We start from the raw sequence: 14,448 nt of genomic DNA, 5'->3' as shown, positions 1-14,448 counted from the left end.
CCACTGGGGTGATCGTCCTCTGGACGGGAACTGGGTTCCAGTCTCCCAGGCCTGCCCCTTCCTCCCACCCCCACGGCCGTCGAGAGGGTCCCTGAGATGAAGAGGTGCAGGGTCCTGTGGGCAGTGTGATTCTACCTCTGTGGGGAGGGCAGGGGGCCTGTTGACATGCCCAAAGCAGAGTGAGAACCAAAAGCCCAGAAAGGAAATGGCGGCACCTCCCCCATGTCCCTGCACGGAGGCACCCACCGGGGACTCTCCCTTCCCAGAAGCCGGGCCCGTGAAGGGGGCTGTGAGGGCTGCCTGCCCAGGGAAGCGTGTCGGGGCCCAAGGGGAGTGGCTACCGGTCACCCCGACAGGTGTTGCACAGGACAGATGCAGAGTGTCTGAGCCGGAAACCTTGCCCAGCTGTGCCCAGGAGCAAGAAGGACGAACACTAATCGCTTTTGCTGTTCCTAATCCTAATCCCGACCACAACCTCGCTGCTCCTCAAATGCAGGCGGGCGAGCAGGGCATGTGGGCAGTGGCCTGGGTCTCATGCCCACCCTGTGTATGGCCCGGGGAGCCTCTCAAGCTCTAGGAGGGTCTGCAGAGTCGGGACCCCGCTCGGGCCCAGCCTTCAGTGGCCGCGTGGAAACCATCAGTCTCCTGCACGGTCACTGCCGTCCTAGCCGGGCCATGAGGAGGGTGCCGGAGAGTCGCTGGATGTCGGGTGGGCGGCCCTTGGAGCCACAGAGGAGGTGGGGACAAGGGCCAAATGCCTGGTGGTTCCAGGCTGGGCGGGTGCCCTGGGCCGACAGGGCCAGCTCGGTGACTGTCCCCAGCTGTCGGTACACAGCAGGTTCCGGTCACCCTGCTCGCAGGGAGGAAGGGAGAAAGGGCCACGTTTCCACCTGCAGCCAGCCAGGACCTGCCCTGTGGCTGACAGCCGCGTGACTGGCCTGCCGTGGCTCTCAGGCGCAGGGCTCCCAGGTCAGTGGGTGGCCAGGGCCGAGGCTGCCCCACCATCTACCCCACCACATCGATCCTCACACGGCCAGTGTCACTATGGACCCGCCTCTCAATGGTCTGTAGTAATAATAAAGGTGGCGAACAGGAGAAAAATGTGCAGAATCACGGGTTCCCTGAGCTCCTCTGCATGGCCAGCAGCTCACACTAGGGACACATCATGGCCAGCAGCTCACACTAGGGACACATCAGGGTCAACAGAGTCTCTCCTTCCCCTCCCACTGAGGAACAACAGGCTGGCCTCAGCACATTACCTCCCGACGGTGGGAAAGGGCTGAGATTCAGGCTGGGACTGTCTGGCTCAGAGGCAGCCCTGCCGGACGAAGCACAGCCATTTCAGGCTCCAAGACCAAGAGCGGGTCCCCCAGGAGCTGCGATGGGGGTGCCAGGCTCTCCCGGAGGTCTCTCTGGCTCAGGCTCAGCCACGCCGCCATGCTCCGCATCCACCACCCTCCCGGCCCCTGGAGGCTGGGCAGCTCCCAGGGCCGGACCCCCTTCTCACGTGGCCCTCGGCTCGGGCTGCCCCGCATACAGGGGCCAGCCCTTCTCGGACGCGGAGGGGATGGTCACGGCTTCTCCTTAATGTGACTCACTCACAGCACTGGGGAGTTCAAACTTTAAAATAGCCCTTTCCACATTCAAAACAGTTTACCCCTCGTGCACAGGAACCAGCACGATCTGGCTACCAGTTTGCCGGCCGATTTTAGACCGTCCTGGAATCTATTTTTACTCATCTCCCCAAGCCCCAAGTGAGCAAGCTGTCAGGAGCAGAACAGAGGTCCGCTGGACGGGAACCTGCCCATGGGCCCCGGAAGGACGAGGAGGGCGGCTCTGAGGCCTCTCACCACCACTCTGCTTGGGTGGGTGCGAGGAGCCCCTCGTGATCTCCAAACAGGGCTCAGCGAAGCCTCAGAGCATTTCCAGCGGTAAACAGCCCCTTCTGATCTGGTCGGTTTCTATGATGCCCCAAATCCAAGGTCCTGGCCAAGTGCCCTGAGTTGCTGCCTTTGCGTCTATGTACGCCCCACCTCCCCCACCTATCCTCATCTGCGTCCCTGTTCCCACTCCCGCCGGCCACCTCCCCCAGCCCCCAGTGCCTCTGCTCCCCCTTCATCGTGCTCTCACAGCTCCTCCAACTGGAGCTGAAGCCCCCTCCCTCCAGGCCCAGCTGTGCTGGGCATGCGTCCTCCACCACTTCCCCGTGCCCCTGCCATCAGGATCTGCGCCCCATCCCACCCGGCTGGCTCTACTGCGGGCACCAGGGTGCGTCCCTCGTGGGCCACTACCTTCCTTGGTAAAAGCATGCCGGGTCCGTCCCATTGGGCCCTTGGAGGGGGGCCTGGTGGGCACCACCCTCTGTTGGCCAGCGCCCGCCCCCTGGCTTTCTGCCCCTCGACTGTCCTTGGTCTTCTGTGGGGCTCGCCTACCATCCAGCTCTGCTCACCCATTGGCTGCCCAAAACCTGTTCCTGAGGTCAAGGGCCCCCCAACTCTGAGGGGCCTCTCACAACTCAGGTGTGGGGGCCATGTCAGGAGGGGGCCTGCAGGAGCAGAAGTGGGGAGCAAGCCCCGAGGCTGCCAGCCGACGGAGGGGCTCAGCGCCTTCACGCTGGGACTGTGGCTGCCTCCGGGCCTGCCTGAGAGTCACAGAAGCGGCTCTCTCCCTGCCAGGCTCCACTGCCCTGGCCTGCGGACAGACCCTGCTTCCACCGCAGGGAGGGGAGCGTGCACCCCACCAGCCCAGGGCAGGCTCGCCCCAGAATGACCGTGGCACCACTGTGGGGCTCTTCTGCCCAGGGCAGGGGCCCAAGGCCAACCCACAGGGGAGCCCAGGTGTGCTGGTCCTAGTGACAGGTGACACAGCCCTGGCCCTCTGCAAAGAGCCCCGCGGCCAGCAGTGGGGACAGCCCAGGGCCAACAGCTGTGACCCTCTCTGCTCATGCAGCCGCCGGGCCCGCTACCCTTGGGCAAAATGACCGCTCTGGGCCTCGGAGGTGGCATGTGAATAATACAAACGACAACGATGACAAAGAAGCTGTAATGACACCAACCTCACGTGGCCGTTGTGAGGAGCAAACAAAGTAACGGGAGGAAACTGGGGCGGGCGCCTGCTATCACACTGCCACCATCCCAGAGGCCTGCCTCCACACCAGGGCGCTCTGCTTTCCCACAAAGACAAACTTGCGGGAAAAAAGAAGAAAATGGGAGTTCGTTCTTTTCACGTTATGGAAACAAATACCCAAAGCCTGAGCTGGTAACATGTATTAATTCTGCCATTCTCTACCTCAAACCTCGTGATGGAGCCAATGCTGTAACACCGCATGCATCCTGGTTCTCGGGGAGGGAGGTACCGCTTGCGGTCCCCACACCCAGGCCGGGGGAGCCCTGCACACGTGCAGCGCTTCAAGGCTCAGTCTCTGAACCATGGCTGTTCACTGTGCTGTGAAGTTCCTTCTAAATGGCAGCAAACGCAGTTACCCAGACGGTGATCCAAGCATGGACCTGCTGCACTGCCTTTGATCAGACTCACAAAATCACCCACTAGGGAATTTTGCCAGACACTAAGCAATTCACTCAGTCACTCCCACATTCTTTCACAACCAACTCTCTCTCTCTCATTCACTGAGGCTCCCATATGCTGGACACTGTGCCAGGCATGGAAGCTCCAGGGCTCCCAGCATCACCAGGGAGACCGTGTCCTGTCTCTGCACACTGCTGCGGTAGAAAAGCCCATGAAACAACAAGGTCCTACTGTATAGCACAGGGAACTATATTCAACATCCTGGGATAAACCATAATGGAAAAGAATATAAAAAGTAATGTATACATGTGTATAACTGAGTCACTCTGCTGTACAGCAGAAATTAACACAACATTGTAAGTCGACTATACTTCAATTAAACAAATAAGTTATTTAAAAAAGAAAGAAAGAAAGAAAAGCCCACGAGACTCGTGGACCCGCAGACAGGGCGACAGTCAGCAGAGTGGGGCGGGGATGCGGAGCTGGGAGCGGGGTAAAGGTGGGCAGAGGAGGGGTTCCTGACCCTCCTGCCCCCGCTCAAGGGAGGGATGGGTTTATTTCCCTCCTACGAGGCGGAAGGCTCTGGAGCCTGAAGACCTGGGCTCTTATCCTTAGCAGCTGCCTCAGTTTCCCCACTATAAGCGGCTGAGTGGGTGGGGGGAGATTGTGCATGCAGAACGCCTTGCAGGCGACGTGACCATGGGTAGTTGACTCTCTCTCCTGTCCTGGCTCCCTACTGGCCAGGGCCCCACCAGCCCCTGGCACCCAGGGCCGACCCAGCCAGGTGGACTGTGAGATGGGCCCTGGGAGTAGCCGTGGGCTTGCGGGTGGGCTTCCCAGGAGAGGTAATGTACTTCTGAGGGGCGATAGGTGGGGAGGGGCTGAGAGGCTGTGGCCTCCTCAGGTTAGGTGAGTGGCCAACGCTGGCAGGGGACGGGAGGCAGACGGGGAACAGGTGGGAGAGGAGGCTGGGAGGGGCTGCTGGGCCCCCGGGGACAGTCAGGGGTCATGTGAACCCCACACCTGTTCCTCCCAGGTGGGAAGGAGATGTGTCTGCTCTCATTTCCAGGGCAGCGGGTGGTAAGGCCGTCATCCACACAGCCAGCGAGCTTCACCCAAAGACTAGGTCCTGCCCAAGGGGCCACCACGACTGGGGAACGGTCTGCAGAGGCCCAGGAAGGGTAAAAGGGTGGGGGAGCTTTAGAGCCTGATGGCGTGGGTGCCGTCCCAGTGCAACGCTTACAGGGAACCATGTGTAAAAAGCTCGGCACCCCCTGTGCACAGCAAGTGGCCACTGCTAGTGTTTTCCTTCCCTGCCTGGGAGAAATCCTCCTGACCCTTTCTGGCCCCACTCTGTGGCCACTACCTCTCCCTCTGCAGGCCCTGCCCTGGCACTGAGGGTCGCTCCCCAGCCCTTCCATGGCCCTCTACACACTTGGCCTTCACCAGTGGGTGTGTGAGCTGCTGCCCTGCTTAGCTACTCCTCCCAAAGGCTGTACTGCTGAGCCCACGTGAGACTCAGCATCACAAGGAAGATCCCTGGACCATGGGCTCAGGGGCTGGACGGGTCTGCCTGGTCCTCGCCAAGTCCCTACCTGGCACAGGCCCGGGGCAGGCTCAGTGGGAAGCCACTCAGGTCTGGGTTCAAATCCCATCAGGCAGGACTTTCCTAACTGCATGAGCCCCAAGTTCACTATGGGGCCGCTGACCTGCTCAGCTGCTGCCCCCCGAGGCCTCCTGAAGGTCCACCAGGCACCACCCTCCCAGGCCTGCTAGAAAGAACCCTGCCAACCAAAACCACAAAAGGAGGGAAGGAGGCCGGGGCTCAGTACGACGTTCCCGTGGAAAAAAACATGTTTATGACTTGATTTCATAAAGTTCTGTTCCTATGTCTCAGCAACCAGGCTGGGTCATTTCTCTGCAAGGCCAGGTGACCAGGGTGGCGAGGGGTGGTGACCAGCAGCTCTGCACCCTGCTCAGAGCCTGCACTTTCTCACTGACCTTGTCCAGGTGAGCAAACGGGGCTAGAATGGCTTTGTAAATGGTCACTTAGCAGGTAAGTGAGATGTGGGCCACTTAGAACTTTTTTCCCTGAGATACAAGACCCACTTTGATTGAGACAGAGTGCATCGGGCACTCCCACTGGGCTACTGTTGGGGCCACAGGTGAGTAAGACCTGAGCTTGACCTCAAGGGGCACAAAGCCTGGTGGGGGATCAGACATTGAAAAAATAGGCCAAACACTGCTCAGTGGGCTGGGACCACTGGGGGATCTAACCAGGAGGAACGGCTTCCTGATGGGGAACTCGGAGAGCCTCCCGGCCGTGGTGACGTCCATGTGGGGTTCTGAAGGATAAAAAGGGATCTGCCAGGCATCTGAAGGGTGGGGAAGGGGTATTCTAAAGGGTACAGCGCAGGCAAGGGCAATACAGTTCAATATTCCTGATCCAGAACCTCCCCCAGACATCCTGGTCCCTCGAACACGCACAAAAGGGGCCATCCTCAAGGTGAGGGCCAGATGCCCCCTTGGGGAGCAGGGCCACAGGGACAGGCCTGCCTCAGTAGCCACGGTTCCTGGGATCTTGGAAACTGTCCAGAGGAGCCTCCCTCCCTGCCCTGCTGGGAGCTCAGGATCTAAAGGCTAATGATAGTGATGTCTTCTCCTGAATCTGAAGGAGGTTTAGAAATCTCCCTCTACTTCTCTCCTGAAGGCTGAACAACCCCGGACTCTTGGCCGTCTTGGGGAAAAGTGAAGAAGCAGCAGTCCATCTCCCTGTGTGGGGAGAGTGCAGCCTGCCCAGGGCCCTCCGCAGGATGTGTTTGCCTGCGGGCTTTGTGTGGCCTGCCGTCCCCCATTTTCTGCTCCACTTCCATGACCCAGGCTTAATCGGAGCCCACGAGGTGGAAAACCCAGAGCCATTCACCATCCACAGGAGGGGGCTGCCCTGGCTGTGCGGCGGGTGGGAGGAGAGATTCCCTGAGTTCCCCAGGAGGGGCTCCCGTCAGTCAGGGCGGGGGGCAGAGAGGGGATGGTGGATAGGCAGTAGGAAGCCAGTGTTGGGGAAGCAGCTTCCTCTTCCTACAGTGAGATCTGGGGGGATCTGAGGGATGAGGATTTGTGCCTTCTGGGGACAGCTGGGGGTGGCTTCCACCCATCCTGCATCCCCACCTTCCCAGGAAAGACCCTGGTAGGGCTGCAGCCTAAAGGTAAAAGGCACACCAGGGACTCAAGTCCCTGAGAATGGGGGTTTGCCCCAGGTGGATGCGAGGCCACCCTCCATGTGCTGACCTCAGAGTGGAAGGGGGCCTCTGCAGCCCTTGAGGGTCTTACCCTCAACGTCATGAGGGCCGTGACTCCAGCAGCACGCTACACAGACTTGGGTTTGCGTCCAGTTTGGCCACTTAGCAGCTGGTGACCCTGGGCAGCTCAGGGAGTTCTCTGCGCCTCTGTCTCCACGTGGATATTAGCGGTACTAGCGAGGCTGTGGGGAGGGGTAAGTGGTCCTGGGCGGGAGTGGGCTCCCCTCGGGGCTCAGGGGTGGGAGCCACATGGATGCCTTAGTTACAGCTCCCTGGTCCAAACCCCTCCTAGTAACAGGGGTGGAGGCCAAGGCCTGGCCAGGAGTGGGGACGCTTTACCGAGGTGGCCCCTCCGCACACAGCGGGGGTTTGGGCGTTCAGGGTCTGACAGCCTCCCAGAACTGAGCCGGCTCTTGCCGGGTGAGGAGCAGCTGTCAGGAAGCGTCCCTGGAAGAAACGCGGGACTCTGCACTAGCCTGGGCTCCCAGCACCTCACTTCTGTGCCCCCACAGTGGAGGTGGATGGGGAGAGGCCCTCACGTCAGGTTCATGTTTGCGGGGGGCGCAGATCCCGGCCCAGGGTGCAGGCTCCGTCACTTGGGTCTGGCTCTCCTGGTGCCAGAACTGCTAACAGGCTTCCTAATCAACCCCAGGGGCCTGAGCTTCCCATCAAACAATTCATTACACACTTAGGTGGCGAGCTGTTTTTATGGCTTCGTAAACACAGATGAGCCTCTGATGCCTGATAAAATACTTTCGCTAGAGACGCCAGCTGAGCAGCGCATTATCTGGGAAAAACCAAAACCGCTTACTCAAGACAATGTGGCTTTAGTCTCCGCATGTGGGGAGGCCATGCCAGGGAAACCGCGGGGAAACACAAATGCATCATTATGCCTTAAATGCTCGATATCGGTGCCTGTCACCGGAAGAAGTACAGTGACCCAGGCCCCTAGAGTCTGGGGGCTGTAAGGAGGCCAGAGGGCCGAGAGGGTGGACATGGGAAAAGGAGAGACAAGACCAGCGACAGGGCCAAACAGCAGGGCAGCCACAGAGCTGCGGTCCAGCAGCCTCTCGGCACATGGGCGCCACTGCACCCCTGAGTGCCATGGACAAAGTCCACACCTGCGGGCACCTGTGCATGTTTCCCTGGAGTCTGGGAAGAGGGGACAGGATCTTGGCCTGCAGTGGGCTCCAGCCTCCACCTTCCCACCCTGCCCTCAGGTTTCCTGGTGTTGGATGGAAAGCCTAGTCTCCGCTCTGACCCCCATGCTTTGGAGGCTGAGTCCCCCACCTGGGGCTCACCTGGGCACTGGTACTGCCCACTGTCTCTGCAGCCAGCCTGACCGGCTTGCCTGAACCGCGTTCTCTGGACCCACCTCCTCTGCGGTGGCCTCCATCTCCCCACACCTCTGTGCTCTGGCCCCCAGCTCCCACGGTGCCATCCTGGCTGGGATGTGCTCATCTTGGGGGCTGTCCTTGGGAGGAGGCTGTGGCCATCAGACCTGTGTCCAGAGGGAGCACATGCACCTCTGGGGAACACTCATCAGGCAGAAAGAGGAAGGGCCCAGAAGCTCGGTTCAGCCTTGTACTCTCTGCCACCACGGAGAGACCCTCCTGGTTCGCGGTCACAGCTGTGTGGCTCCCAGAACCCGTGGAAAAGGAGAAACTCCTGGGGCTGAACCCCTCAGTCCACAGACATGGGTCCTCATTCAGCTACTTACTATCAGGTTGGCACGACTGCGGTGGCCTCAACTCGAAAGCTCTTCTGACTGAGGGACCCCCACCACACGTGCAAGCCCCCCATGGTTACAGGTGCCAATCCTGCTGCATCTGGGCCACGTACTGGGGGAAAGAGCAGCAGCAGCTGTTGCGGAAAAATGCGGCAGCCGCATCCCTACTGTGTGTGCTGAGCTGGCTGCTCAGGTTGGGCGCTGCCTTCCTCGCCCAGGCCTGAACCACCTGCGGGCTCAGCCGGATCTCACACCCAACCCCGAGCTCCACCCAACAATGAAAACCAGTGTCCTCACCCCGTGACGGCGCGTGGATGAGATGACACGGAGGATGACGGGAGCAAGAGGGAGCCCTGGCCTGTCCCTCACCCTGGCCACCCACCCGGGGACCGGGGAGCCACCTCCCCCTTGGGGCCCTGGACTGCGCCGGCGGGCAGGCGGGCACTCACGTTGATCATAGCATTTGAAGTGATGCGAAAGAGGGTGGCCCGCTCGTTGACCGCCTTCAGCTTCTCGCCGCTCTCGCAGGGGATCCTGAGGCCGTCCAGCTCGCTCAGGGAGCGCTGCAGTGCCACGCCGTGCTTGGCCACGAGCTCATTGCACGTGCTGAGGTCGTCCAGCTTCAGGGAGAGCTTCTTGATGGTGTCGTGTAGCTCGCTCTTGTCAGCTGGGGAGGCAGTCCCGTCCTCGTCGTCCCCAGAGTCATCTGTGGAGACATGCGGGGTCGCCGTGGTTCTTACGGAGCAACACACACCCAGAGGCCTGGGCAGTGCCGGCTCCTGCTCCCGGCTCCTGGCCAGGGTGAGGTGTCTGCACAGCCCCTCTGGAGTCGGGGGGGGGGATGGAAGAGGGGACTAGCTTGAATGACAGGGCCTGGGCTGTGCTTTGCAGGGGGCACCAGCACCCCCTAAGCTGATGTGCAGGCAGAGGTGGGCTGTCTGCGTGAAGAGGTGGAGATGGCTGTGTGGGAGCGGCTCCCATCCCAGACCCCGCAGACCCTGAATGAAGCCCGGGCACTGTCCCCGCGTCACAGGCCCAGCCCGGGCTGACCCATGCTTCCCCCGCCAACCTGACCTTGCCCTCCGCTGTCCGCCCACCCCCGGTCCCTGCAAACAACGAGCGCTCGTGCTTCGGGCCTTTCCCTCTGTGTCCCCACTGTGTCCCCACTGCCTGGAACCTCCTCACCACCCCCAGCCCCTCAGAGGTCTCACCCCTACCCAGCCCAATGCCGCCCCATCTTCAGAGCCGGCCTGAAGATCCCCCCAGGCCGCAGTCACAGCTCCCTCCCCGCTGCTGACCGGTGACCCCCTCCTGCAGGTCTCCCCTGAGGAGCAAGGCCACGCTCACCTATGGGTGTCTTTTGTGTGGAGACACTGGCTGTGGCCTCTCAATGGCCTTGTCAGGGTAGGGACTGTACCACTCCCATGGGACAGACAGGTGATGAGGCTCAGGTAGGTGAAGCCCTGGCCCAGGCCCCCTGGCTACTCTGCCTCCAGAGCCACCCTCTTCACGCCTGGGGGCCTCCATGAGGGGCCAGGCAGGTGCTCACGCCCCACCCCCTCCCTGCTTACTCGACCCCAGGTGCCCTCGGCACCCCTTCCTGGGAGTCTGAGGTACCTTGGAGCCTGGCCCGCTGCCAGCCCAGCTTGTGTCCAAAGGGGCGCGGGGCTGTGGGAGCCTCCGGGGTGCTCTGCGCGAGTGGGGTGGGGTGGGGAGCTGGCCTGGGCCCTGCTGCTACTTTGACACTGGCCTGTGAGTACCAGAGGCTGTAATTGCCGAGCGGTGTCTGAGATGCCTTGATTCAGAAATAATCAGCAAGAAACTTTTTTTTTTTTTTGGTGAAGGAAATCTGTAACCCAAGATAGAAATTTTTGAAAAAAGGACACATTATGAGAGAACAGATTTCCTCCCATGGCAGACAGGGTACATGGGGGTGGCCACAGCTGAGACACTGCTCTGCACACGCCCTGAGCTGGGGGCAGGGCCTGGCCAGCCTCGGAGGGGTGCCCGGAGTGAGGAGGCGGCAGGGGGCAGCATCCAGGCTGGGGGCAGGGCTCGCCCACCCCATCCAGCCCAACTGCAGCCCCGAAATGACCCAGTGTCTGGAGACCACACGTGCTGGGCCAGGCCCTGGGCCACTCGCTTGACCAGCGTGAACGCTGAGCCTCAGTGGCCAGCAGACAGCAGCTGTTCCCACTCTGCAGGCGCGAAAACGCAGCTTCTGGGACACCAAGCCACCGATTTAGGGCCCTGCTATCAAGGGGGCAGTGCTGGATCTGAATCCAGGGGGGTCTGCACAGAGGTGTTTCCTCTCTCTGGATCACCTTAGAAAGGCTCCGATGGCTGATGCGTATCTTGCCTTCCTGGGTGCCAGGCACTGGGCAAGGCGCTGCCTTGGTTAATGCACGTTGATGACCCAGTGAGGTAGGTTTGAGGGGCAGAAAGGTGCTTTGAAATTGCCCAGGGCCACAGGCGGGGAAATTCTGGAGCCTCCAGGCCTGTCCGGCTTCAGAGCCTAGGCTCTTAGTTACAACGCAACCTCCTCTCACTTTCCAGGTTCAATGTGTCAAACAACCAGAATGGCCACCAACCAGTCAGCACGGCTGCCGCTGGGCACTGGGAGGGGCGCACGGGGGCATGCTGACTGCGGGTCAGCCTGAAAGTGAACCCCTGTGCTCTGAGAAAGAACTGACCAACCTAACTCGGAGCATCTTCCTGCGGGACGGGCAGAGGGTGGGTAATTGCACCTTAGCAAGCAGCTCTTAGGGTCCGAGTTCAGGTCCAGCTGCCAGGGACACAGGAAAGTGCTTGTTCTGCTCCCAAGTTGCTGGCTGTGTTGCTGGGGGAGGGATGGGAAGACACCTGACCAGCAAAGTCTGTTCTATGGGGATGCGCAGGCAGAGTACCGCTCAGAGGGACAGTGAGATCAGAATGAGGGAGGGTGGGGGGGAGGGGCGAGAGGAGGAGTGACTGGATGAACGATCTTGGGTGCATCCCAGGAGGCCTGCATGGAAGCAGCAGGTCACACACAGAAGGGCAGGGTCTGGAGAAGGATGTGAGCAGTAGGGTTGGGGCACAGAGGAGCTAGCTGGAGAGGGTAGAGGGCACAGCTAAGGAGCCTAGGCCTTCATCCCTCGGCAAAACGGAGTATGTGGGCATTTGAGCAGAGGTCCATGGATAAGAGGAGGCTGGTGACAGACTGAAGGGCAGAGCTGAACAATGAAGGGGACCCTGGCCCCCAAATGGTGAACTGTGGCCAGGCTGAGTCCCAGGTCTCAGTTCAGGGTCAGGGGTCTTTGCAAGGAGTGAATCCATGTGGGACACACACATGAAGCTCAACATCAGAGATGCAAATGAAACCGCTCAATGTGACATTCCTCAAAGTAGCAAAAAGAATAGATGGCATTAACTCATCTTGTGCTTTCTGAAGGATGAACTGGCAGTTACCCATCAAGAGCCATGAAAAGGGCTCCTTGGCTTCCACTGCCCCCAACACCCCCACCTGCCCCCCGGACGGGAGCTCTGCTGGTGGGGCATGTCGTCCAAGGAAGGAAAACACTCATACGTGCAAAGTCGCTTAGGCTGTGGTTCTCAAGCTTGTGGCCTTGGGGGTTCTCAGGCTTTTCTGACCCCACGCATCTTCACTGTCCCCACTCCCACTGGGAATAAAACTCAGGCACAGTGAGCATCTGAGAGGAACAAAGTAACAATCCACATCTCAACAACACAGCAGACACTGAACTATCCACGGACTTAAAATCCTACAGGAATTCTGCAACTATATAAATACAAGAATAGCAGCAACTGGAATCTAGGACCACATCGAAGCCACACATCCACCCACGGGGGAACCCTGGCCTGCCTCAAAGCTCATGTGAAGGCCAGGACTCAGCACAGAGCAGCTATGCGGAGGAGCTTCCAGGCTGCCCCTGGTGTAGGAAAAATGAGGTGGTCGGAGAGCAGAGGCTTGAGCTCCGGGGCACCTCCCCGGGGCGGGGTGGGGGGGCACTCACATGTCTGCCCCAGCCACTGACATGAGGAGCCTGCTGTCCCTGCGCGGTGGGGAGGGACACTCAGTTCTGCTCAGGCGCCAGCACGGGGCCGAGGGTGGAGGAGGCAGGACTGGACAGGAGACCCCCTTCACCGGGCAGTGGGTGTGAGCAAGGGGCCGGTTAGGGGAGCCCAAAGTGCACATGGCACCTGCCCTCTGCCTGGCGAGGATCGTTTGCCATCCTCCATGCCGAATCTCAACCCCTGCGCCCGAGGCCCGTCTCTCCCGCTCTCCCCGGGACACGCTGGCCTGCAGGGCCCCTCACCCGCCCCCAACGAGCTCTCTGCGGTCAGTTGCCTTGCTCCACTCATGCTGGCCTCTGGCTGGCTCTGCACCAGCTGGTGTGCCCCGGGAAATGCTGCATGGGTTGCACTCAGACCCAGCCCAGTCTCGGCAGCTCGGGAAGCAAGCTCTGGAAGAGGCAGCTTCCTACTGCTCAGCCATGAAGGGCTGGGTGGGAAGGCGGCGTCCGGCAGCAAACAGCCACAGCAATGGACGGTGGCAGCAATGGACAGTGGCAGTAGTGGCCAGGGCACACACAAGGTGCCGGCACTTCTTAAAGCACTGGACAAATAACTCACTTAATCTTTGCACCCTTAGCATCCTCATTTTACAGGTGAGAAAGCAGAGGCTCAGAGCAGGACGGGTCCTACGGAGAGTAAGTGGTGGGGCTGGGGTCCCTCCCCCGGTCTCTCAGCACAGGCCACACTGAGGGGGTCACTAACGGGAGCATCTCACCCTGCCCTCTCCCTGCTAGCCTACATCATCTCACCCTCCTCCCCCACCCCTCCCGAGACTGTCAGCCTCACCAGGAAGAGGACAGAGCCAGAATGTCTGCCCTGGGGGTGGCGGGGGGACTGCAGACCCTGCCACCCACACCCTCATCTCAGCGGGAGGGCTGAGGTTCAGGGCAGGAAGCATCTGGCCAAGACCACCAGCAGCCAGAGAACAGGAGCCCACATCCCTGCACGGCCAGCCTCCAAGGACAGTGACCCCGGGGAGCCAAACTGGAGGGTCTGTGACAGAGGAAGGACTGGAGAGCTGGAGGGGGCAAAGGGGAGGCCCAGGCAGGGGGCAGGCGGCAGGGGCTTCTGCCCTCCCATCCTCCTGGCCCCAGCTGCCAGGGCCATCGTGCTGAACCCCTGCTTCCCAGGCCTTGCTCTGCCTGCCTGTCTTGCGCTGCTGCTCCAGGTGTGCTTCTAACGTTCAGATCAAACCTTCACAGAAAAGCGACTCAGCAGGAGCCCAGTGAGTTACTCCACCAGCTGCAAAGGCTGTGGATTCTGAGACCAGGAAGCGGGCCTGGCAGATGGGGAAGGTGACTCTGCTCTTCTTCCCCAGGCAACTCTGCGCCAACGAGCCTGCACCTTCTAATGAGAAAGACTTCCTGGGGAACTCAGGCCTGACATTCCTCAGCCAGTGGCACCCCGAGCCTCCCTGGCTAAAGTGACAAAAGCAAACAGCAGCTCCAGACTGTGGAACATGGAAAGAACCAATCCAGCCTCCAAGCCAGGGGCGGGGTTCGAGGTAAGGTGCAGGCAGCTCTGGGGATGGCGGGATCACATGCAGCAAATGACCGTGGAATAAAGGGCTCCAGCCTGTTCTCAGACACGACCATTTCTAGAAAAGCACCGACTCCTGAAATACCCACTGATTTTCACCAGCTAAATGCAAGAATGAATTCTCCTTTTTGTTAGATGAGAATAAATCCATAAAACTCGGGTTACCAACGTGTTTACAAGGCAGCAGTCACAACTTCTCAGTCCATCCCGGCCAGGCCAGCAGAGTACGGCAGTGGCCTCCCATCCATGGCAAGCTTCCCAAGTGCACGAGCTTCCAACCCT

At 60.3% G+C, this 14,448-nt stretch overlaps 1 protein-coding gene across 1 annotated transcript in view; it reads right to left on the bottom strand.

The window, feature by feature from the left end:
• OSBP2 (oxysterol binding protein 2) overlaps positions 1-14,448 on the bottom strand; it is a 100,441-nt gene that overhangs the window by 22,217 nt on the left and 63,776 nt on the right. Inside the window, exon 5 of the mRNA XM_061169257.1 lies at positions 9,003-9,259. Coding sequence (XP_061025240.1) covers positions 9,003-9,259 — 257 coding nt within the window. The remainder of the gene's footprint in view (positions 1-9,002; positions 9,260-14,448) is intronic.

This window comes from Eubalaena glacialis, chromosome 15, assembly GCF_028564815.1.
Source record: "Eubalaena glacialis isolate mEubGla1 chromosome 15, mEubGla1.1.hap2.+ XY, whole genome shotgun sequence".
NCBI classification, from domain to species: Eukaryota; Metazoa; Chordata; class Mammalia; order Artiodactyla; family Balaenidae; genus Eubalaena; species Eubalaena glacialis.
The sequence above is the reverse complement of the archived record's forward strand: the minus strand, read 5'-3'. Positions and strand labels throughout refer to the sequence as shown.